At 37.3% G+C, this 26,281-nt stretch overlaps 1 protein-coding gene across 4 annotated transcripts in view; it reads right to left on the reverse strand.

Annotated features, from left to right (window-relative positions):
- The window catches only part of PDE4D (phosphodiesterase 4D), a 352,649-nt gene that overhangs the window by 60,841 nt on the left and 265,527 nt on the right, over positions 1–26,281 (reverse strand). For 3 of the 4 annotated variants that reach the window (XM_066181178.1, XM_066181179.1, XM_066181180.1), the window contains exons 3-5: positions 20,963–20,999; positions 18,708–18,781; positions 17,850–17,899 (exon numbers count right to left, since the gene is read on the reverse strand). In XM_066181178.1, the coding sequence (XP_066037275.1) occupies positions 17,850–17,899; positions 18,708–18,781; positions 20,963–20,999 (161 nt within the window). Of the gene's footprint in view, positions 1–17,248; positions 17,269–17,849; positions 17,900–18,707; positions 18,782–20,962; positions 21,000–26,281 lie in introns of those variants that run through there. The other variant, XM_066181181.1, reaches the window with a different exon arrangement.

Consider the following 26,281-nt stretch of genomic DNA (forward strand, 5'->3'; position numbering starts at 1 on the left):
TATACCCAGCGGGTGCTTCATGGCAGCAGGATCTGGCAATTGGTATGACCCAAGTCATAACTTTCTCCAAGAAAATAGATAATCAAATAGTTTTTAAACTTTGTGAGAACATGAATACAGACCTGATCTCCCTAATTTCCTCAGTCATCGTATGTTCGCATAATTCACAATGCCTCTCTTATGGCTACTTCTTTTCTAATGCGCCAAAAATCAGCTATTTGCATTAGATTTTAAATACTTTACAAGCTGTCTTCTGATCTCATTCCTGACTCAGCCCTGAGACATTACTTATCTGGTCCTTCACCTTCAAACTGTGACATTTGCAGTTTCACACACGCAGGATCTTGTATATGTGTTGGCAAAGCTACGCCGTTCTGACTGAAATCAAGCCCCTGTGTTCCAACTGCTGTGATGTATCTAAAACTGCTACAATGAAGTCTGCTGCTGTATTGTGTCAACTGCCCCTCATGCCAAATAATGCCATCAAAGTGGTTTTTTTTCCCTCGCAATTCCATAATTTATTTCTTCTGAATCTACCCACCTATAGCCTTCTTCCTTTACATTCTAATAATAATAAAAAACCTTTTTGAGATGCAGACCAGCAGCTCTAGCTTACAGTACAAGCCCCAGCCTAGGTCTGGAGCTCCTTACTGGTATCATGGTACCAACAACAAAAAAAAGAGACTTATTTTGTTTTTAAATCAGAGATGCCAGCAATCAAGAACATCACAGTGTGGACTCAAACATCTTCAGAAACACTGAAGAATTCCATTTTAAAAAGTTGATTAGCTAAATTAGCTAAAAGTTGATTAGTAAGTTCTTCCAATACTAAAATATTTACCGTTTTTCAGACATTAGCTGGAATGAGTTAGTCCTGACCCCACAAATTATAATCAGGTGATAAAAATATGTCAGGCTAACATCCTTATTATTTTGACTTTTTCACAGAGAGGGCCCAGCTAACTTCACTGCCTCTCTAAGTGCCTTCCTACCTCTGTGTGACAGAGCATGACTAGTCAACATCCAGATTAAAAACTAAATCTTCTAGCACACTCATGTTAAGTGTTAACTCCATTGTAGATTTAAAAATCTGCATAGGACATAACTGGTGGAGGGCAAAATGTACAGAAATTATATATGTGCTCATTGCTTTCCAAAGTTCGCCATATCAACAACATTCTTTTACAAGATTTCTTCTTTAAAAAACAAGTAAATCTATAAGTGTTAATCCTTTAAGAAAAACTGAGTGTGAATCTGATTCAGAAGGGTAGCAAAACACTATTGTGCTGTTGTCTTTCAAAACATCATTGACACCAGAGGTGTTGCAGCATGAGAATATCCAGGATGCTAGCAAGAGTCACCAGTTGCAAGATACCCCCCATGCAAACTTCCCTGAGGGGACTGTGCCCTAGGGCTGTGCAGAACAGCAACCACTTCACGCAGCAGCTCAGGCTGGGGACAGTGGACTGGCAACAACCACGAGAAAGGACTGATATTTTGTAATATGTATCAGTGCTGGATGACTAGTCCTGGGAAACACAGTCAGACCTCTGCTTCTGAGACTCATGTCTTTATTACAGTATGTGATTTCTAGTAGAGTTGATAATGCCACACTATACATATTGCTTGTGTATTAATCAAGTAAATTTTATTACATGAAGTGGTGCAAACACAACTGCTTCCATTCATTGTAGATCCTACACCTTTATGATATCAATAAAAATAAAGCCCTTCATTATGATATTTTAAGCAAATTTATCAGAAATGTGAAATATAAAAACCAAATAATGAATATTTATAATAATAACAACTGCTAGATAACTAACCTGACTAATGATAAACAGCCATCTAATTCAATAATTCACATGGCAAATGTTACAATTCAAGGTAGAGTCACTCAACTTATTTCAAGGGCAGCTCAATTACAAAAAAGCTACTCTAAAAATTAATGTACATTGAAATAGTTCTGATACAGTCTAAGGATTTACATGGTAAATGAAATCAGATCAATCACCAAATAAAAGACTACAGATAATACCACTTGCATTGTCCTTAGACAAGTTATCTCATGGAGCACGGTATCTAAACGTAGGAAATTTGCCATTAAAGGGATTTGGAAAATCCCTTGGGAGAAATACAGAAAGTATCACTGTAAATTCTCTCTCTCTTTCTCTCTCTTTTTTTAATGCCTGCTCTTTTTAATTCACTTATTTCCAAGATATTTTATGGATTATTAGGCAAATAGGTGTGATATTAATACACAGTATCAGATACATGATGTAGAGGCTTAGGCTGAAGAAAACTATAAAAGTAACTAGGTAAAACTGAGAATGTTTTAGAATGGTTGATGTGCACTCACCAAACAGGGACATTCTCATTTCAGGGCAACCACTGCTCTCTGGAAAATTAGTTTAAAAGTGTTTCATTTAAGTGAATTCATGTCCACATCCATAAGGCTATAGAAAGCTAGCCAATTTAAGCATCATTCAGTTATAATCCAGTTATAGAGTGCCACAGTTAGACAGGCACAAACTGTCTCTTTCAGCTACATTTTCTAGACTATCTCATATAGTATCTACATTTAAACCTGAAAATGGGAACTGTTTCACATTGCTAGCAGGGCGTTTTTCAGAGATCGCAGTGACATGTCCAAAGTCAACAGAGGAAAAGGTACATAGAGTTAAAAGATGCTCTAAGCAGATTGCTGACTTCTAGAAGCAGGGGAGAGGAGTTTTTTTCATCATGTGTTGTTGTTCTAGACAAGAGAAATTTGCCTCTTTCCTGTCACTATTGCTATATAACACCCTAATTACTGGCTCTAGGGTGGACTTGAAGAACATAATTCTCACTCATTGCACAGACTCCCAAGATCTTTAGAAATGTACACCTATCCCCACGTATGTTATACGTATAACTAAAGCCTAAACCAGAAAAAGTGTCACGCTACTGATGCTGTCTCATTTGAACACAATTTTTAAGCATACATTAAGGAGTAGGGACAATAGAAATATCAAACATCAAAAAAGGAATAAAGCCATAAATAAGATTAAACGAGACAGATATAATCTGGTTGAATAAGAGATGCTGAGATTTACTTGTAGGTTGCAGAAGCACATCTGACATCTGATTTTCTATTTGACACTTTGTAGAGGGTGATATCATCATTGACGATGATTTTAATGACTTTATAGGGCTATTGAGGAATTAGAGTAGTTAATTAGTTAATTTAATGGTTAATATTCAAGGAAATACAAAATTATTTCTACATTGTATGAAAGTGCATCAGTTACTACCATGGTGTATTTTTAAGGTGATTCCAAATAAGAGACTTTGTTTTCTTCCCCTTCAGAAACATAAACTTACAGGAACATCTAAGGCCTCTCCCTCCAGATCCTACAGATCCAACTATGAAAGGCTAAGCAAATTGGGGTTCAGCCTGGAAAGAGAAGGCATCAGAGTGACCTTATTGTGGCTTTTGTTTACACAAAGGCAGCTTACAAGAGAGCTGTAGGGGTGCATTTTATATGGGCAAGCATAGCTTTAAACACAAAGGAAGTGAGGTTTGCACCAGATGTCAGAAGGAAATTCTTTCAGTGAGGATGGTGAAGCACTGGAATAGGTTTCCCTGAAAAGTGAATGCCCCGCCCCTGAAAGTGTTCAGGGCTTGGCTGGATAAGGCTGTAATCAGCCCGGTCTAGTCCAGGTGTCCCTGCCCATGGCAGAGGGCTTGAAAAAAAGGATCTTTAAGGTGCCTTCCAGCCAGATAATTCCATGGTTTCACAGACATGACCCCGCAGATTGCAAACACGTAAGAGCCCGGCTCCAACCGCGGGCCGTGTCGATGACACAGTTCTGGCTATGTGTGCCCAGTTTGGAATGTCACCGGGCACAGCCCGCGTCAGGAGGGGCGGGGAAGCGGGACGGGCGCTCCGAGAGCCCCTTCCCCGCTCCGCAGTCCTGCTCCGCTGCATCAGAGCCATCGCCCCCGAACCTGCCCTCCGACCAGCCCTTTCCCAGCCCCCGACAGCGCCCGGACGAGCTGCATTTCCCTCACACGGGTTGCGCGGCCCGGAGCCGGCTCTCATCCCGCCATCGGCGGAGATGAGCCGGGGCAGCGCGGGCTGGGCAGGCGGCGAGGCCGCGGGGAACTCAGTCGAGAGCCGGGGAAAAGTAATTTTCCTAAAGGCTTTGAAAGTTTGAGCAACGTGGTTTCCAGCCGAAGTGTCTAAAACATTGCACCCCGAGGGGCCGAGTCTTTCCCCCTCGATGGCAGTGTCATGTCACACCCAGCATCTCTGTTTTTGATGGCATCCTACCTAACTGCAACAGCAGGAGGATGAGATGCACCTGGCACCACGTGGTTATTTTGGCACCACGAGTGATGGAGTTTGACACCTGACATTCCTTCGGAGTGTTTAAGGTACATGGATGCAATGCTCGAACGTTCAACGTGATGCTGGGAAAAACGTGTGGGAAGAACATGCATTAGAAGTACGTGTGGCAGCTGGGAGGTCAAGGCCACTGACATGCAGGCAGGATATTGCATCAAACGGCAGACACTATGTTGTAGAAAACAAAAGGAAAAAAGAAATTCTGAGAATTTATGAGATAAAACACATTCCAAGCCTGAGCTGCCGTGAAAACCGTGGGAGAGGAGGACAGTGTTTAGTTTGTCAGACTGGCATGATGACACCAAGCCTTACAGAGTTTACACTGAAATCTGCAGCATCCATGTAGTGTGTCAGTCTGGTGTGCACCTCATAACGTGATTCGGCTGATTGTCAGTTATCAACTGTTGCTATAAATGTCCAAAAATTTTTTTCCTACAAGCTTTCCTCTCCTGTCCAAATCTTTACTATGTATCCATCCCCTCATGTGTTGCCTATACCTCCCCAACATATTTTTTATGTACAAAATCCAACAGACTCAATTTTATAAACTTATCCCAGTTTATTCCTTGAATCTAAAGCAAAATTATCCTTTGAATGAAATGTATTAGCATCATTTAAGCTCCAGGTTTTTTTACATAGTAATACCAATTCCTGGATTGTTTCTGATTTTACAGTCAGATGCATTTTAACAAACAGTTTGCAACTGATGTACTGTGAACATAATAAATCATTAGCACTCCCACCCACCCAAAAGTGAGAGCCAAATGTTCAGTCCTAGCAAAAACACTTGAAACTCCATTACTTTTCAAAATAATTACAGCTGTTGGTCCTGTGTACGACTTCAGCCCACAAAGTGGGAAGTGGCACTTTGATGGACTTTCAGAGGCAAAGCATAGCAGACTGTCAGAGCTGTAGACACACCTGCTGCTTCCGAGGTTCTTGCATTGTTTCACTGTATTATCTGCACTTCACAAATATTGCTGTTATTTCTGTTTTAAAAAGCTTTTCTTCAAGTGGTTGGTTATGCATGGATAATGAGATGGAAAAAGCATATAGAAATTACACATGTTCCTTTTCTGCTAAGTAAGCACATCACTCAGATGCACTTTTTTCAGTTACAGGTAGTGATTAATTTCCACAGAAAGCAATAGGACTCAAAATGGTTGAATTAGAAGTAGTGGAAATCTAGCAGCATTTTCTTAATCTGATAGTCATATATTATTCTTGGTCATGGTGGAAGCTATCCCTTACAATAATGAAGTCAATGTAAGAGAGGAAATAGAAAAACAGAGCCTGTCCTATATCTGCATTCTTCGAAAGAGTGATTCTTTTTCAGAAGGTCAGATGTGTTATAAAATTGTCCTGCTGCATCAACAGGATTAAGCTACAGTTGGCCTTTGCTTTAAAAAAGACTGAAAAAACTGTCAAAAATGGTTTGAGGCAACCAGGCTTAATCCATTTACAGACAGCTTCCTAAAGCCATGACTAAATTCCTTAATTTTTAAAATTGAACGGTTATGGTCGTCACTCTTCCAGGCACAGCAATAAAGGTGCAAATGCTGACCAGTCATCACCTTTTTCAATGAAAACAACTGTAATACTACCAAGTGGAGAGAACTGCTATCATTTATACCACCTATGTAGCGAGGTGAAAAACCAGAGAAAGAGAAACGGAAAAAAATTACATTAAATCTTGAAAAAACTGGCCTGAAAAAACTTAATCAAATTCTACTCACTGAGGTGGTTACCTCAATTCCAGACTTGACAGTCCAATCAAGAGCAGTAGCTGAGAAATGAGTGAAATGAAACCCATATTTCCACCTTAAAAAATGGTTAATAATAACCTCAAAAAAATGGTTAAGATCCATGCATAATGGTCAATGACAGAATCTTGGAAAACAATTTTGTCTGAATTCTGTTTATATTGAATGCAATATTTGAAGATCCAGTAGAGTTGTCAGCTCTGCTTGTGGAGTCCATTCATATTGCCCATCATGAACTCAAGACCCTGGCTCTAGGAAAAAATGTATTTGTCTTTGTTTGTGTACGAGTGTGAAAAGAAATTCAGAAGTTATTGGGAGTTTTGAGTGTAAGCTTACAAAAAAAACCATTGATTGTGTAACTCCTTTAAATGAGATACGACTTTTGTTTGTCTAGGTTGTAGAATCCATTTAAGAACATAGCAGCAAAGACTATCAGAAAACAGTCCTTACACCATATAAAGTGCACTTTGTGTGTGAACTTACAGAAGTAAATAAAATTTTAAAATTTACTTGTCTTATTAGTATATTTTAAAAAATAAACTTGTAATGATTTTGAGTCCAATATGAAAGTAGTAGAACATTGAACTTGGAGCTAACTACCTATACAAGGCAAATATGTACAGTGTGTCAGGAAGGGATAAAAATATATTAAAAATTGAAAGTAAAACAATTTTAAAATTAGAAACCTAGTTATATTTTTCCCCCCAGTATTTGTAGCCAGAGGATATTTATTTCCTCAAATATAATTTCTAGCTGGGTTTTTCTGATAAATCCACCTAACAGACTCTTGCACAATGACAACGACTGATCCATGTTCTTTGCCTTAGGAGTAGCCTTGAAATTCCAGTCCCATTTACAACTGTGATGTATTACAGTCTGTTGTGCTAACATTTCCTTTTCATAGGAGAGCCTGACATTTATTCTCAGCTACACATTTCCAAAGTGTTAGTAACACTGAAGCCATGTTTGCATATCACAGGAGTTTCTGTAATGGTGAGAACCAAAAATTAAAGCCTTGAAATATGGACAGATAGAAATAGTGTCCATGTTAGTATCATGAATAACCTTCTCTTCATGGAGAAACCCTTTACAGGAGAATACAGTAAGCAGAACCCCTTCCACCCTCTCCTGCCCCTTTAAAGTACAGTTTCTGTTTCCAGCCTCAGCTAACAGAACAGATTGTATGAAGTGAACAAAGTCAAAAACACAATTTTCTGAGTCCTGTTCTTCTGCTATACAATTTCACAATTAAACATTAGATGTGGGCAAGAATCTTTTCCATGAAATAGTTCATGCTTTAGTTTTACTATGCTGGTTGCAGAGACAAAAGTCTCTGTTAATGATCCTGACTGTCACCTGATAAACAGTCCATCCTCCTGCAACACAAACAGGAGCCCAACACAGAGACAAGTTTGAGAACTTCTAGAAGTAATCTTGTGGAAGGGAAAGTGGCTAGTATGGACTTTATACACGTGATAACTTTTATTTAAAGCTATGTTGCTGCTGATGCTAGGGATCTGATCATAGGTAAACCAGCTTCAATGTTCTAGCCATGAATATGTGAGACTCTGGGCTCTAGCCTGGGGATTTAATAACACTGAGCATTTATTCTGATGGATGAAAGTCATACTGTACTTTTTCATTTCTGTTTGTGTCTGCTCACTAAATAGAATGAGCTGAGAGGTATTTCTATGTCTTGTAGTCCTTCTCATTGGCAAGGCCACCTGAGAATGCACTAGGGAAGCGCTTTCCCTGTGTTGAAATATTAACAAGAGCTTCCAAATGAACTTTTCCAAGCACTGCCAGATGAGGAGCTTACCAGCAACTTAGACAGTGAAATGGTGATCTGCCTTTTCCATCAACTTGCTGAAAAAATTTATTAGGAGAAAGATGGATTTTTTTATGGCATATTTTTGACTGATGGAGTTGTTACTTTGAAAGAACTTTATTTGTTAAAAAAAACATTATGTTTTGATTTTAATCCATGGAATTTTAGTCTTTAGAATACTTATGTAAACCTTTTTATACTTTGCAAAGGTAATGTGGCCTTAGTAGATGTTTTATAATTAAACTCTGCAGGATTGAGCTGTGATTGGAAAGAATGCTTGCAGGACTGACCTCTCAGAGAACCATCAAAGCATACTGTTTTCAAAAATAAATCCATATGAGTAAACTTATTTATACTATGAAGTAGAAATATCTATTAATTTTAACAACTAGTCTTCAAAGAAATTCTTGGAAAAGATGTGGAATTTTTATATCCCTTTCTTTTATAGAGAAGATGAACATTTTTTTCGAGAAAAGAGTTTTCAAAGTAGAACTGGCACAATTTCAGCACACCAGATCTTACTGCAAATGTATTATTTGTTGAAGAAACATTTATTCCTTTGAGTATCAGCTCTGTGTTTCAGTGGGTATGTTTAGGCAACAGCATTTGTGGAACAGAATTGTGCCCTTCTCTTCTGGAGTGTGCACTGAGCCCACAAGGGGCCTTTTTCTTCCACGCCATGCCTCTCCACTGCATCATGTCATACAGCCAACCCTGCCGCCTAAGGAAGAAATAACCCAAACACAAAACCCAAGTCAAGGTAGTATAAGTCTGCAAGGAGGGTGGAACTGCACTAGACCAAAAAAAAGTGTTGTAGAAGACTTATGGTGCTGCAGTTTCAGATTTTACTCAGCAAAGCTGAAACTCACAGATTTCATCCTGAGAATCAGCAGAATCAAGGCAAACAGATTTTGGTTTCACAATATCATACAGGGAATGTCTATGGCTGTTAGGTTACATGCTTACATACATTTCCAAGCAGCAGATGCATGTGATAACTACATGGTTTAACCACTTGACAGTTGTTTTCCTGTGTGAAAGGCATATGCATAGTAACTAAGTCAGCTACTTGCTCTTTGAAAATACCACCTTAAACTGCAAAAACATATATTGCTGAAGGACTGAGGCTTCTCTTCTCATCTCTTTTATGTGATAGGTTTTCAGAGTTGAAGACTGAATCAGCAATGACTAGATTCAAACAAAGAGATGAGGCTGTGCTGAGATTCACGAGATGATATTTGATGAGATTCAAATTCTCTTTAGCTTATACATGATATGCAAAAAATGTTTAGAGATTTACCCTCAAACCCACAAAAAAAAAAAAGGGAGGATGACACTACAGAAGAAATGTATTTCTGCAGCTGAAATGCTGAAATAGATAATATATACAGAACCCTTTCTATTTAGGAAACAGAAAGGTCAGAGAAAGGGCAGGATACAAAACACAGTTTGGGGGTCAGGTATCATTTGCCACTGCTTGTATTAGCTGAAATCCAGTTCAAAAGAACGAACCTACACAAAATTCTGATTTTTCTTTTTCCCTTTGAAAAGCAGAGTTCGAACCCAGTAATAGGAATAGTAAAGCCAACCACATCTACAATAAAGATAAAAATAATACTAAAGACTCTTCCCCAAGTTGTTTTCTTTCCCATTAGTTTCTTTCCCTACTGTCATCTGTTGGACCTTCCCAAATCCTGCTGATAACCTTTAGTTAGCTCATCTTTCCAGGTTTTGAAACTCTTGTTTGATTTTTTTCCTTCATTTCTATGGCACAGACTTCTTCCTAGGCTTTTTATTCTAGTCAGCTTTGTAATCCTTAAATTAAAGACTAATTAGTCAATACCTCTTACAGTATGTGCACTAAGTAAGCTATTAGCATATGATTTACTTGGTACAAGGGGAATTTTTAAATGTATACTAATCCAATAGTCACTTCTGTAATATGCTCCTGATTTAATTCATATTTCTTAGCACAGCAGTAAGCTACATAGTGCAAAATTCACTCACTTGGCTACAATCCTACCTTGCTCATTATAACTGAGAAAATAAACTTTTATTTTTGTCATAATATGCTATGATTTAAGAGATAGATCCTAAATTTTTGTCTTTGATCTATATTTTTTATTTGGCCTGACATTCATCCAAATTCAAATCTAATTTAAACGTTAAACATAAATATCATTGCAGAAATTAATTTAAAATACTGTGTGTGGAATGAATAATTAATCAGATTGGCAATTTTATGCTAGCATTTTAACACAAATATTTCAGAATAATTTTTAATATTTCATAATAACTAAAACTATATGCATTTGACCACAGCTACTTCATTAACTCAGAATCTCATCATAATGGGAATAAAATCAAGACTTTCCTAGCACAAAAAACCAGTTTGCCTCTACAAAAGATAGAGATTAATCTTCTTAAGGTGAGCTGATTAAGGACTATGACAAAAGCACACACATTTTACAATTCTATTAACAGAAAGCAAGAGTCATTGAGCTATGAAAGCCTGGCTGAGAATATGGTCTGGGTTTGATTAGGAAATTTTAAAGACATACCCTGGCACATTTAACATTTCTAGTGAAAGTTCTCCAGTAAGAACAAATGGGTCTTTAACTGCCTCCCATCTTTCCCCCCAAAATCAAATTTGGTAAAATTTTCTCTGCAGCTCTTCCCTTACAAGATTCTGGTAGGGAATACTTTAGAATATTTAGGTCTATGCTAGACCCATGGGGTCTGTCATGGATAGTGACACCAAAGTAATGTCCCTTGGATGACTCAAGATTTTGCATAGTCAGTGTGGGGGTTTAGGGCCTCTCCAGAACATGTGTGTGGACCCGATATTTTCTGAGCCTGAGAATTGCTCGCTCTTCCCAAGGGAAACTTTCCACAGTTTTCTTTTTCCCAAAACAATCTTGTGTAAACAATATTCCTTTCCTATAACAACAGGTGTTGTTTGCTGTTTCTGCTACTTAGCCAGTGGGAAAGGTCTCAGTCCTATGAACCAATAACGTGCGTTTCAGCACAGCATGTTATAATAGGGCTGAATGAATTGTAAATAAAGCCTTCTGATTTCTACTGCCTTCTGACTGGAGTAAAGCATCTTTTTTTTTGTGTCCCATGGCGACACATGTGGACCCCCTGAGACACCTGCTTGCCTCTCCCGACTATATAGAATGCATGTGTTTGTTCAGAGGGATTTGTCATGAAGAGAGCCAAATGGACGCATGAAGCACAGGGGCATGTCTGAATACATGACTACATTCCAATCAGTTGCTTCCATTTGCTGACCAGTTCCCACGACCAAATATTTTCTGAGCTGAGTTACCTAACATTGGAAAAAGAGGTCTTTTTGAACTAATATATTGTAAATTTTGGCCTGAGAGCAGAAGACTGAATTTTAGGGATTGCTTCTGCTTAAAATTTTTAATCCTAGTTCCAGAGAAGGTGCAGGAAGCACAAGTGGATATTCCCACCACCAGACGTGGGATTACATCTTTCATTTGAAGAGGAGTCATTTTGCAGAATGTAAAGCAAAATACATGAGGCCAGAGAGAGAAAATACAGAAAAGGGAGGCTTTGTTGTAGCTGGTCTCCAGGGTTGTCTGACCATGACTTCTGGTCGCTCTGATTCACTGCTGTGACTAATGGGTAATTTCAATGGGTGATTTCAATGTAGCCCTTAATTTTTAAATGGATACTCAGGAAAGTGAATAGGCTTGAATAGGCCAGTTTCTCAGTAATCTATAAAAGGAAAAAAAAGATCTACTTTCAAATATATCTTTTAAAGTGGACAGGTGATAATGTATCCCTAACCAGAAACATCAGAAACTGGACGGAGATGTGAAAAGAAGGTACATTCAGACTGCATCCAACAGTCATACCAGAAACCACATCTGCTTCAGTTTTATTTTCTATATTCATCAGAAAAAGGACAGCATTTGTAGAAGTAATGAGAAAAATGACATAGGCAAGAGTCCTATTTTCCTTTCCGATTCTTCTCAACTCTGTCCTAGAAACCAAACCAGGTTTCACTCTTTTCATTTGTTCTGCCACTGTTATGAGTACAATAAATACAGCCTGGGGTCATGTGCAGTTCTCTGCTGTGCTATGCTACCAGTGCCTGCAAGCGACACAGGCTGAAAGGAGAAGCACATGAAGCTTGTCACCCTGTCTCTCTTTCCAGTGAAGTGGACAGTTTGGGTGAAATGGTGATATAAGGGCTTTTACTGCTGCAGCAACATATGAGACCAATTTGAATGTAAGAAGCAAAGATTTATGTGGGGTCGTGTATCAGATTATTGATGTGGAGGTTGATAATGCCTCTCATGCTTTCTTATTAAATGGATCCCTAGTCTAACTCCAAAATGTGTAAGTCTGCAACAAAATCAAGGGTCTATTACACTACTTTTCCTTATGAAAAAGTAATCTTAAGTGCTAGATGAAGACAACAAGCAGAGGTCAGCCCTATGATGCATTCTAGTCTCTATGCACTTTAATAACCACCACATATTTCTACCAAAAGAGACTGTTGAAAAATTTAATTCATACACAAAGGCCAAGTGTTGTCATCTACACACTGCAAAACACCTACTGTTATTTTCTAATTTTTATTCAAGTGGTTAGTTTTAATTACATGGGCATTCTTGCCAGGAATCTTGTAAACTATGACTTTTATATTTCTTTGTTTAATTTTCTATTTTTATGAAAGATTACATATTTTCCTATCAGGTTGAAGAGCACTATTCAAATATAGAGAGAATTCTGTTTTGTACCCTGGCTTTATTCACTTCCTTGAATGTGAGATGATACATGAATGGCTAATCTGTTTCAAAACCACGTCAGTCCTCTTCCTGCTGTTCTGCCTTAAGAAGGTGAATCACTGTTTTGCAAACCCACTGACCCAAAAGGAGTCCTGCACATAGATTTCATTTGAAGCCTTTCAGTTAGAAAACTTTTGCAACATTAATTAAAATACTACAAATCAAGATCAAGAAAGCATTCAGCAAGCCTTCACAATTGTATCCTGTTAATAACAACCTTGTCCCTAAACAAATGGGGCTGAACTGAAGCCAATACTTTATGAAAAGGAAAACTAGTTTACTAAATGACTCTATTTAAGCAGATATTTTTTAAAATTGTAGCACATGAAAGTGCTGCACCCGCTATGACACTGTGATTTTTTTTCTGAATGAATGAAAATATGGCTTCCATTTATTAATATCAAATGCTCACAAATTCTGCATGTGCAAGGGACAAAACTGCTAACTCAGCCCCAAAGATGAGGTAGTGACTGTGAAATTCTAGGTGGGGAGCAGACTCCAGGCTCTCTGATGCCTAACCTCTTAACTGCATACCTTACTATGGGTCAGGGGATGTATGAATGAATTTCAGTCTGAATACAATTTGTGCCCTGTGTCTCACAAAGCAATACAATTTTGTTTGCATTGCAGCTAACAAGGCTGTGAGACAACTCTCAGTTTGGTTATCATGCCCTAGATAAGGCCTTTTAATGATTAACTGTAAAGAGTATCTGATGTAAATATGGCTGCTTTTCAAAACTGTCCTATTTATGAAAAATATTATTGATTGTTTAAGAAAACAATATACAGGTCACTTTATAGCACTTTTTGACAGTAATGATGGAGAACTGGTTCAACTCCACTAGATTTGTTCAACTCTACTAAAGCTGATGATTATCAATCCTATATTCAAAACACTTGTTGGAAAAATTGTGAGCTTGTTTTGTAAAAATGAGACAGCTGAAACTAGCTAAAACAATGGACATCTGAACTGCTACTTGGTTACTGAACGTCATCGATCAGATGGAGGGATTTCAACGGATGCTAAATCTAAATATGCTCTAGACTGAAAAATATAAATATGGTTCTTCTTCTCTACTACTAGAATTTATAGAATCATGAAATGGTTTGGGTTGGTAGACACTTCAAAGACCATCTAATTGCAACACCTTCCACTAGACCAGGTTGCTGAGAGCCCCTGCTCAAACACTTCCAGTGATGGGGCATTCAGAACTTCTCTGGGTAACCTGTTCCAAGGCCTCACCACCCTCAGAATTTCTTCATAACGTCTACTGTAAATCTGCCCTCTTTCAGCTTAAAACCCTTTCTCCTTGTTCTATCCTGACAAACCCTTGTAAGGAGTCTCTTTTCAGCTTTCCTGTAGGCCCTTTTATGTGCTTGAAGACTACAATAAGATCACTCTGGAACCTCCACTTCTCTGAACAGAGCAGCACAACTCTATCAGTGTGTCTTCACAGGAGAGGTGCTCCAGCACTCTCTGATCAGCTGTGATCATGGCTCCCTCTGGACAAAAAGGGGGTTCCAGATCTAGGAGCAGTACTCCAGGTGAGGTCTCCTGCAGTGAGTTCAGCAAGGCATTCAACACTGTCTCTCACAATATCACCATAAGAAAACTCTGTAAGTGTGAACCGGATGAGTGGACAGAATTGTAGTATAAAACTGGCAAAATTAATCGAGAATTAATTCAATTCTTGAGCTTCATTTTTTTGAAAACAAAATATTTGTATCTTACTGGTTGGATTAAGAGAATTACTGTCAGTTTTGAACTAAACACAAGAAAATATGATTCATAGTGAGGGAAACCCCTCTTTTGGTTGAATTACAGAGCACCTAGCATGAGAGAAATGCTCAGCAAACCCAGTTATCCCAGGCTGGTCTCAGTAATTAAAGAAACAGCACCTGTAGGAAATTCATATCCCTGTGAAGACTTCTAACAGAAATAAGTTTCCATCTCTGCTTATTCACACTGACTACAGTTAAAACTGGTATTTACCTCCTAGAGTTTAAGCAAGTATGAAGAGTGCTATCTAAAAATTCTGCTGTTACACGAAAAGCTCCTATGCTCTACCCTTTAACTGGTCTGCAAAAGGAGCATCTATAGCACAGTTGTCTGATAATGATGATATTGTGTGTCATCAATAATCATTAGCTTTATTCAACACAGTCTCCAAAAGGGATTCATGAGGACATACTGAATAGAAAAGACTTTATTTTGATCACAACTTCTACATATTTAGGTTGAAAATTCACCATAAATTTTAAGGCTACCATGGATGCTGTTGCTTTTAAGAATTTGAACATATGATTCCTGTGATGCTTCACTTCTCAATGATATGGTTTCTTAGTTTTTTCCTAAGGTATGCTGCCACAGATTTATAACTCATGGTGAACTCTTTAAATAGCAAATGAGAAAATTTTTCTCTTGTGTTCCTAGTTACTTGGCTTTACCAGATTGCTTTTCATGTTTCCCTTGCTGGCAGCCCCATATCTTCTGCAGCAGTTCCCTTCTGTGGTTGTCTCTTTCCTCAGAGAGAATTCCCAGAGATGCATCTCCCAGGAAGTTTAGCAACATAAAATCTCTGTCTTAAGCATCTGTTTTCTGATTTACCATCAATATAGCTTAGTGACACTGTGCCATTCCAGTCACTTAGATTGCTACCTTGCCAATAAATTCTTGCTGAGATTGCAAGCTGAGGCATCTGGGTGACATAATGAGGCTCTACCTTAGATGCTGTACTGTTCTGCATACTCCATGACACAAATTCTGAGAGCAGCAAAACTAGGAGGCTTTCTCAGCAGGAAGGATCTGTATAAGCTATGTTATGAACATTCCCTATAAAAATTCAAAAAACTTAGTAGCATCTGAAAGGGTTTTCAATTATTCTCTGAAATGTAGAAGTTTTTTTAATATATCTTTCTTCTTTACATACTGGTGTTAAGACATTTTACTAAGATTCTATAGGCCCCTAGAACAAGCCTATGCATATTTCTGCACCTGTTCTATAAAATTTGTTACCATGAAAATATTAAAACCAGCTTATAACTAAGAACAGGTAAACCCTTTCATGCAAAATAGTATCTAGTCTCAATCTCCATTCAATAGTCAGAATGAATTGGAGCCATTTTCATGCTTTATGGTGGCTTGGTATCTTTGTTATATCATTGAAGCCTTTCAACCACTTATATCCAGGGGACTCAGGCTCCAGATCATTCAGTTCAATGCATAATTTGGGCATAGCAATTCCAGCAGAATTTCTGAGAAACCAGACTAAACTAAATTAGACTAAATTATCCTTACTATTGTTTGCCTTTTCTTTCTGCCTTTGAATTTATTGGCAAAGAAGAATTTTCTAGATTAGTTGGAGAGCTGACTGTAGTACCTCCTTTCCAAACTTTTAAATTTCAGATGATTTATGGCTGACATGTAGAGTACACTCTGAGAATTATCTGAATGGAAACCTTCAGAGCAGGGAGAATTTAAAAAGAGCAACAGCATCTTCCAACGGAGAGTGCCTTGGGCCCTGCTGTCTTAACAGCTTCTGCTGGAGAAAAGAAGTTGACCTCAGGCAAATAGCTGTGGGAGAGCATGTAAGGTAGTGTTCACATTTTCTCTTCTGGATAACATATTTTCTTTTACTGTCATGAATTTCATAGTGTTATAGGTTTTCTAAAGTTAGTCCCTTGGAGTTAAAGAAAGAGCCCAATTTTTGAGAATCTCTGTCTCCACTTAGAATACTTCTGGAATACTTTAATATGAGACAAATCACAAAAATCAAAAATAGATGTAATATCCATAACTGAAATAGTTTATAGTGTGCAATTTGAAACTAGTGCCCGAAATTACCTCGTCAAGAAATATATTAACAAAGGATCATTAATATAATTGGTCTACATATATATCTTCTTTGTATTATTTAATTAACATGATGCCTTTCTGTTTATAAAATAGATTTAAACTCTAAACCTTCTGATGAGCCCTGATGAGCCCTACAAACAAGTGTTCATATTGTAAAACTTCCTAGGAGAGTAAAACTGTACAGAATTGCCAAGATAGGATCCTTTTAAGGTAAGAGGTTAGCTGAAAAAACTCATTGATTTTAACTCGTTCCAGCTCCTAAAGGCAGAAACTATTGAACTTTGAAAAGCCACACTGCTCCTCAAAATTGCTGAAATACTATTTTTTTTATTAGAGATAGAAATGTATAATTCAATTTAAAAGATAAGGCGTTTTTAAAATTATGGAAAATTGCATTTCTAGTTGTGGTTTAAATTATAATTTGCCTCTTTTGTAAATATCCATGTGCTTTCATCAAGAAAAAAAAACAAATTCTCTTTCATTCTGACAGAAAACGATAGAGAAAGTAACTACCTGGAAAATTACACAATGTAAGTTGTGAATTAACATGATGTAGAAAATATGGGGTCCAATAAGGTGTATTTCTATAAAGACATCCAAGACCAAGTTGTCATCAAAATAACCAAAACTAGTGTGGGGTAAAGTTTTACAAAATACTAATGTAATTTACACTTACTCAATGTTTCCTTACAAATAATACTATCTTTTAAAAGGAATTCTTTTTCTCATACAGATTTTATAAAAATAGGATTTGAAATTCTAAATCAGACAATTTAATTTTTAAAATTTCTCCTCATAGCAGAAGCACTTTTATAGTGAAGACTTTCTGTCTGTATAGCTACAGAACTCTATGTCCCAACAAGAAAGATAAATGGATTCCTCATATCAGTTTTTTCTACTGGATTTCCTTGCAAAAAGTTAGCAATGAATGTACTCATGGCACAGTCACACACTGGTATACAAATAAAAAGAATTGGAAAAGACTTAAATTAAAACTGCAATAATAAAATAAAAAACAGAAGTTAACAAGATAGAATACTAAAAGTCACCAATTTGAGTCACTATGTGACTCAAAAACTCAAAACCCCTTCAATAAAACAGATATAAGGATATGAAGAAATATATGTTTATTATTATAAAATGCATTTTTCAGTTTAGATTTTTTAAAAAATAAATTATTCTTACCTGTTATAGTTGCTTTGTTAATAGATGGTTGGCTACACATTGGTGATCTTCTATTAAAAAGGAAATGAAAAAAGGTTTAGGCCTAATAAATTCACTGATGACTGAATCCTTGAACAGTATAACAGAAAATACATTACCTTGGAATGTATTTGGAAACTCCAGGACAGGAATATTTTAGGAAGTTACAGGTTTGTTAAAAGCCAGCCTAATTACATCAAGAGCTTATACATAGTTTGAAATGTGAATTATAAACATATGCAAAGACTTTTTTTTTGGAACACTAATTACTTCTAGGTCTCAAGATGCATGTTTTGGGTGAGGGAAATCACTTCACTACATTTGCAAGTTTAGCTAACATTACTGTTAATTCTGATGCTGTTGCATGACTGGAGAGAGATCATATTTATAATGCCTAACTTACAGGTATGAGCCACTGTGGATAGGTAGGGTATCACTACCTTGGATGAGTGGGGTTCTAGGTTCGGATCATACAAGTAGATCTCAGTGAGTGCAGCTGTCTACTCACTCTGTTTCACTTGCAAGACTCAGAGTGTGCCTGAATGATCACCTTTGAATGATCTTAGACATATGACTACTTTATATAAAACCATTTCAAGTGAAAAAAACTACTCCAAATTTCTGCAAGGACAAAAATTGCAAGATCAGTTATAAGGTAAAGGGGCTGTTTTCTCAGCTATCAACTGTAACATCTTTAGGGGATTAATAAACTTACTCCTCATCATTGTTTCATGCAGGTTTGGTGGCACAGAGTGAAAACTGTAACATCTATTTGTCTTCTTAGCTTACATTAAAAAGGTGTCACTGCAAAAAGTTCAGTGGCCAAAAAATGACACTCACTTGCTGGGTGCCCGGTCTTGTAAATTGGTTAATGCAGCAAAGTTATTCCGGACAGTACGCAGGCTGGCCAGAACCTGGAACAAAAAAAGTGGCTTCAGTATAAATTTCTGCACAAGTGAGACTGATCTATATCTGCTCCACTGTGCTGAAAGAAAATAGAAAGCACGTTGCAAAACCACTGTAAAAGGTTTCCTGGGCTGGTTAGTCCGGAAACTTTGGCTATTATTTAACAATAATATGTCTGTAATACAAAGGCAGTAGTTTATATCTATTTTTTGTTCCCTTCATAAACAACTGTTATTATCTGTTAATTATCTGTTTGAAGGCAGGCTGACTTGCAGGGGAGGAAAGTTTTTACATAATTCTACTTATTTCTTTAAAATAATAAAAGCATTTGAGTTTGGAAGATAATAGCCCATTCAACCCTAACACTTCATGCATAAGAAATAATTACAAAATCTTCATTGGCAGCTCAGTCCACATAAACTACAAAGGGCAAAGGGAATGAGATTCTCTAGAATGCCAGGAAAACTCAAATAGTAAAAGTGCCTCCTCTAAGAGACACAGCTGAATTGGGGGCTTAGAGCAGAATGCCAGAGAAAGAGGAAGTTTTCCCCTGAGAATGCAGGAAAAGTCTGCAGGCTCTTACAAGATTTATGCATTGGGTGAGACAACACAGATGAACTACTTCCTTTCTGGACTTAATTTCATGCAAGATAGCAGACTGTGAGTGTAGTGGGGAGGGAGTGTCTTCTTATAAGTGGCACAGGCACTCTCATCTGAGCGCAGTTCGGGAGCATGCAAAAAATTTTGTGCCATGTGAGGCTAATAAGATGAACCTCTCTGTCAGGGGAGAGGTAGATCAGCTGATGCCGGAGAGGAACCATGACTTGATTGTAGCTAGGCTGGAAATAGGAGAAAGCAGCAACACTAATCACTGCCATGCCTTTGCAGAAGTTGACCATTTTTGTTTTTCTCAGCCCAGACCGGGCTGGGTTCCGGGTGAACCCATCTTAAGAATAACAAAAGCAGAAATGGGAAGCTGGGTTTCAGAGATTTGAGTTGAGGGGTGCAAACCCCTCCTTTCATAGCACCTTAAATGGATTCAGGAGGTAGGAAGGGAGTAGTACGCTGAAGAAAAAAGAATAAATTAATGAAAGCTTGTAACAAACTATTTAAGAACTAGCAATGACTGGCACTGCTCAAGCTATTGGAGGTAATTTCCAAATCAGTTGAGATAACAAAAAATACATTTGGCTAACTAAACAGTATTGATTTCATTATGTTTTTCTTTCCAAAAATCAGGAAGCAAACTGATTTTTTTTTAACTCATCGTGGATTGAAAACAATTATGTACGTCATCAGATTTGGGGATTTCAGAGTACTTCCATAAAAGGCCCTTGCTTAGTCTTTCCTCTGGTAGTAAAAGATGATGGTTTTATTCATATTAAGGACTTCATCGAGTCTTATAAACACTACATCTGTTTGCAACATAATTAAGTATATAATAAATTATTAAATTAATATTCTTTTAATAGCTTATTATTTGACCAAAGCAAACTGCATAGTATGGCTGAAGCTGCCACTTTACTCTCATTTGAGACTGCTGTGTGACTCAACCTTTCTTTTTCCATTCACCTTCAATCACATATGATTTCATAATTACGATGATTTGACTATAATTCCTATCTGTTTTGGAGTAAAACACATCATCATGATTCAAGGAATAGCAATGTTAACTTTTCAAACTTTATAAGGCAGCTCTACTGTGTAAAATTATAGCATTTTTTATGTGAATTATAAAGAATTTTGAGTTCATATTTTATAAAACAGAATCTGAATAGAAAGAACATACCTGGTTTTGTAAAGGAACATGAGTGTTCTGGATAAAATTGATCTCATGTCTAAAAATCCAATTGTATTTAATGCATAAAAGATGTCCAAATGGAGAAATTGTAATTAGAATAATAATAGAATACCAGGAATCATGAATGCCTGCTACAGGATTTGAAAAGAGATCAAAGAGATCAAATGTGTTTACCATGCTGTTGCACTTCAACTTTTCAATAAAGATAACCAAAAAGCATTAAGATAGAGAGGTATAGTTACACAGAGTGGGAGGTTTATGACTTTCTGTTGAAACAATTTTTTTTTCAAGCAAACACATATAATATCAACAACAGAAAACAACTGGTTTGGTGATTTTGTCCTTAAATTACAAGGCCATGTGAGAAATACAGCAAAGCCATGCCTACCTGAGCAAATGGTGTCACAATCAAGTCATCTCCGTGTCTGAAAAAATAAGCAGAGTTGTGAGTTAGATATCACCAAAATTTGCTGCTTTAACAGAAAGAAAATCAGGTTTTACAATGCTGTATGGGTAACTCCAGCTTTGTCCTTCTGCAGTCACACTGCATTATTGCTTCACACATTCTTTGGAAAAGTAAGTATGCCCAACTTAGTTGTTGCCCAAATGTCTGGCAAGTCTGTGGAAAGGTTGACAGACCCAGCCACTTTCTGTGCTGTGAGTTGGGCAGGTGACTGATCTTCTGGGATTAATCTACAGACAAATCATCCCAAAGAATCGAGGTGAATGTTCCAAAAGTGACTCCACTGAGGGTTGTCACCAGGCTTGTGAGGATGGAACAGGTGGATGGCTGGGCAGCACACCAAAGATGAATAAAAACCTACTAAAACTCCCAAAGTGACTGAGACTTCTGTAGTTATGGGGCCTGTGACCAAGGGTGTGCTGTCACTGTGGCAGCCTCACCTCCATGGGGGGATGCATGGGCAAGGTACCAGGATGACACACCATAGGGCAAAAGGCCTACAAAGAGAAAGAGAAAGTAGGGTTCCTTCTTTTCAGCACAGAAAACTATTACTTCAAATGGTTGTCAAAAACTACAGTCCTGTAAACACAAGTGGACTGAAGAATATAAAAGTAGCATCTACAGCATTGAGGATATAGAGTCAAAATATAGGTACAGGGAAAAACTGGTATTTTCAGTTATCCTATCCAGTACATGGTAGCAATCAAGGTGAAAATAAATTTTCCGAAGGAAAAAAGAATGTTTTTAATTTTCTTGTGTTTCTCTGCAGTGAATTTATCATGATAAGTTACAAGTTGCAACTTCTAACAGAAGCTACTATTGATTTGGTGCTATTTTAACGTTATTTAAGTTTAAGCATAAAATACGAGTTTTGAACATTGGATTTCAAGTCCATGAAAATCTAATTAGAAAAAGGCTGATAAATGGAGAAATGTGGCTTGTGTTTGACTTGCTGCGACATTACTCTTCTAATCTATATACTGCCCACAAGAAAGCAATGGTTTGCAGATACTGAAAAAACCTAATTAAAAAGCAGCATCTATACAGTGCGATCTGTACCACTGCACAATCAGTCTGTAAGGATGAAACAAAACTCCCCAATACTAAAGATCATCAAAATGTCTAATAACTGTGTAAGCATTTTTATTATCATCTAATTTATTCCTTTTGTGATTTAAAAAAATGGATTTTTAAACACCCTCTGGAAGAAATCTGCACTTTGAACAGTCTTTGCAGGAGTAGTTGGAATAGGCTGTTGCTTCAGTTGAAACCATGGTGGAAAGCATACAAGCTTGACTCTTAGAACAAACCAGGAGAAGCATCCTCCATGGGAGGAACTTGGAGGCTCTAATTGCTCAGGGAAGCCAAATCCAGTTGAGTATAATAGATAACATGAATCAGCCCAGAGCATTAACAGGAGAGTTAATGACCAGGTGGGTTTAGTACCTTTTTATGTTTTCATTGGGTCAGGAAAACATAGGCAAATGCCCTACACTATAATTTTAGATAAGGGTTGCTTAATGAACTACAAAAAGGCTTTAGCAGAAGATAAGCCAAGTGCCTTTTTTCTTTTTTTATCCTCTTCTCCACTGAAAGAGAGTGTGAGTATGCTACTTCACTTCCAGGAAAATTATGCTCATTGTCTTCAAGTTCTGCGAAATGGCATTATCTGATTTGTGACAGCTGGCTTAAATGTTCTCAGTAGTTTTTTAATTTCTTATCTTTTACAAAGGATATTTTTATTATTTGCATAAAGCTACTCCATTTTTTGCTTCTGTTTTAAGACTTAAAGGGGGCCCTGCTCAAAACATAAAACCATTTTTAGTGATCTAGTCTAATTTGCACATTTGGAAATTACAAAAGGGCATAACCCTGAAGATGAAAGTGTTTACATGTAGCAGCAGCGTTAGACAAAGAACAAAAGAATTCAATTGTTTCTACCTGTTAATAAGACAATGGAGACATGGAGATATTTCTTTCTAGCATCTGTCTGTGGCAAACACTCTGAATGCCCAATATATCACATAAATGCACAAAAAATTCACCAGTGCCTCAAAGTTCCAGACAACTCCTGAAACATAGTCACTAACAGTTAAGTTCAGATTGGCAAAAAATATGAAAATAAGACTGTCCTCCTCAAAATCTCTCATAAGATTCTTTACTGTAAATGGAACTGCTTCTTCTTCCCATTTAGCCCTTGTTTGCCACTCCTTGGATGCTGAAGCACTCATAAAAGGCAACAGCTACATGTCCTTGGCTTTCTGCTCTGGAGGATATTTTTTTTCCTTTATATAAAATAATATGATCCCACTTTTCTCATTTTCAAACTTGATTCTACTTGAGTAGTTTCTGGACTGCATTTCACTGAGGAACACTGATATCATACTGTAGCTTGTTATTCTTTAAAAGAGGCATCATCAAGTAGTAATTTAATGTACTGAAATCAAGCCAGAACCTAATTTTCACTTTTCAAATCACCCTTGTGTCAAGAGCAACAATTCCAGATGTTATCATTACTTTGGTAAATTTGACACTGAAAGTACAGGTATTCACAGGTTTCACAAAATAGTTTAGCATTCACCAGACCACTTGAACTGCAATCCAATCATAAAAAGTAGTGAGCAATTTTTGACCCACACTGGGTCAGAAATTCTGGACAAGGTGAGAATGTCTAAAAATGGAGCAGATATGCCCAAAGAAGCTGTGGTAAATTTTGTACACAAAAGCAAGAACATATGATTCAAAATGCCACTGATACACACTGTACTACAGTGTAATAAACACTACAATGTGAGTGTCTTCCTGTTTCTAGATGACATGGAAGCTGATGGGTGGTTCTTTCACCCATCCTAGATATGATACTGCTTCTGTATGCAGGAGCAGCAAGAGGAAATGTAAATACTGCAATACATCACAAGCTTCTAAATATAGACAGAGGTATTAGCCTTTAAAGTTAGAAGAAATTGTTGACATCAGTGTTAGACTCACTTAATTAGTATGCCTGGCATACTGGCTCACATCTTCATTTTTCAAAGGAAAATAGGTTTTAAAACAGAATATTTTTCACATAGCCTCAAATTTTAAAATGATCAGTTCTCCACCACCAAAGAACATTGCTAAAACATGCACTGGCCCACATGAGATGAATGACTGCTACATAAAAGACAAGCTAAATTTTCTTTAGCAGAACAAAGATTATATACCACATTGCAAGCTAGTAGCCAAAGTAAAGTGGCGAAGCCTAGACTTCTGCAAGTTTTTGTCTTCTTCTTAATATTTCCTATAAGACACTTGAACTCACACCATATTACCTATGCTGACCCCCACCCTGAAGAAGAGATGAAAGTGCTGCATTAAGTCAGGAGTTGAACATGTTCAGTACAAAAGTTCTGCTTCCTTTCCTCAGGATTGGCATCAATTTGTCTCTTCTGTCTCAATCACAGAACAGTAATTAACTTTTCCCCTATTAATAAGGAACTTAGAGATGCCTGGACAGATAGAGAAGCAGGCAGGAAGATTAACACAAGGATAAGAAGGGCGACTGCATAACCTTTACCTCGTAATAAACTGTCATAATTTAATATAACATCTAATAAGAGAAGTAGAGAGATATTCTGCAGACCTATCAGGATGCAGTTAAGAAAGAGTGGATGTTTTTTACAGTGGTCAAAAAAACCTCACGATATCCTCTAAGGAGAAGGAAATCCTAAGCCTTGGAGACCAAGAGGAAAGTAAGGGACCTGCCACTGTGTAGTTTCATGGAAAAGGTTCTCAGTGTTTGCTTTTCTAAAGGCCATAATAAACACAGATTAAGACTTTCTACATCTTTCTAGACTTTCACATGAATTTTCACCAGGTGAGTGATCTTGAGGACATGCACTGAAGTTGTGAGATATAAACAGGATAAATAGGAGCTCCGCCTTATTTAATAGAGGGGAGAAAACATGCAACACGTACTTACACCAGTTTGACTCAATAGCACTAGGTTAAAGTATGATCTGCTTGGTTTGCAACACTTATCCACTTGAATCAAAACCTTACTTATATCCCCAGGAGAAGTACCGGCTGAGGATGCTGATCAGGCCTTAAATCCAACTGGAATAATCTGCTTCGGATACTCTGGCTACAAACTTTGGACACAGACCATTTTAAAGAATAAAGTTGCCAACTGAATTGAAAAGCCCAAGAGGACAGTGGCTGTATGGAATCCCTGAATGAAGCTCCACATCAAGGTCTTAAGAGCTGAGCTTTCATCATACTGTCTCCTGAATTTACTTCATCTTTAAAGAATTGTATTTGGCTTTTCTTTTTAATTTATTTTTTTACTATAAGAACATAGCTAGCATAAAAGTATGAAAAAATCCACACTGTCTACATAAAACATAAAAAAATGAAAGAAGATGAAGAAGATGAACACAAAGGTAGTCTTCTGTTTCTATCAGAAAATACATGGCAGTTGCCTTTTTTTATTGTGAATATCAAGACTTGAAATAAACATAACATCATAGCATCCAGTCATTTCTGTATACAAGGCTGAATCAGACTTACTGTCCAATTGCATGTCTCTGCTTAGATGAGACATTTGTGTTTTGTTTGCACATATGCTGGAACACAATTATATGATATACAAAACCACAAATGAAAGACAGAGAATAAGCTGATAGAGCTCCTTAACTGACAGGATTTTCTTTTCTACCCGAACAACATTTAATAGTTGAAGCCAAATATGCACACACACAACATATGAATTAGATATTTATGAAATATTCACATTGCTCATATTTACATTTTCACAGCAATGAAAGATGATTCTAGATTGCACCCTGATAAGGCAATGGAAACATTAAGAAATGGTACTAGCCTCAGAAGCTGGGCTTTCAGCACAGTGAGCAGCAGTGGCTGCCTGCTCCATGCAGCTTGACCTTTATCATCATCATCATCATCTGCATTTGGAAAATAGAGTCGGGTTGGTTTGCAAAATTGTTTTTGTGAAGTCAGAAATCACAGTGGTCCAAGTCAGCTTATTCTGCAGGAATAGTACTTGGGTCATGTAATCTCAATTTTTAAAGACTTTGAGAATAATTTTCTAGTCCTGAGATAGCTTAGGCCTTGCTCAAAAAGCCAAGACTAAATGAGTATAAGTGGCAGCTCTTAATGGTTTGCCCACATTAAGAAATGGGGTTACAGCTTTTCCTAGATAGTCAGTGGGTTATTAGTGACTTGCATGTCTTTGAAAGGGTAAAC

This window comes from Chamaea fasciata, unplaced genomic scaffold (genome assembly GCF_029207755.1).
Source record: "Chamaea fasciata isolate MVZ Bird 193981 ecotype frontalis unplaced genomic scaffold, bChaFas1.0.hap1 SCAF_4, whole genome shotgun sequence".
NCBI classification, from domain to species: Eukaryota; Metazoa; Chordata; class Aves; order Passeriformes; family Sylviidae; genus Chamaea; species Chamaea fasciata.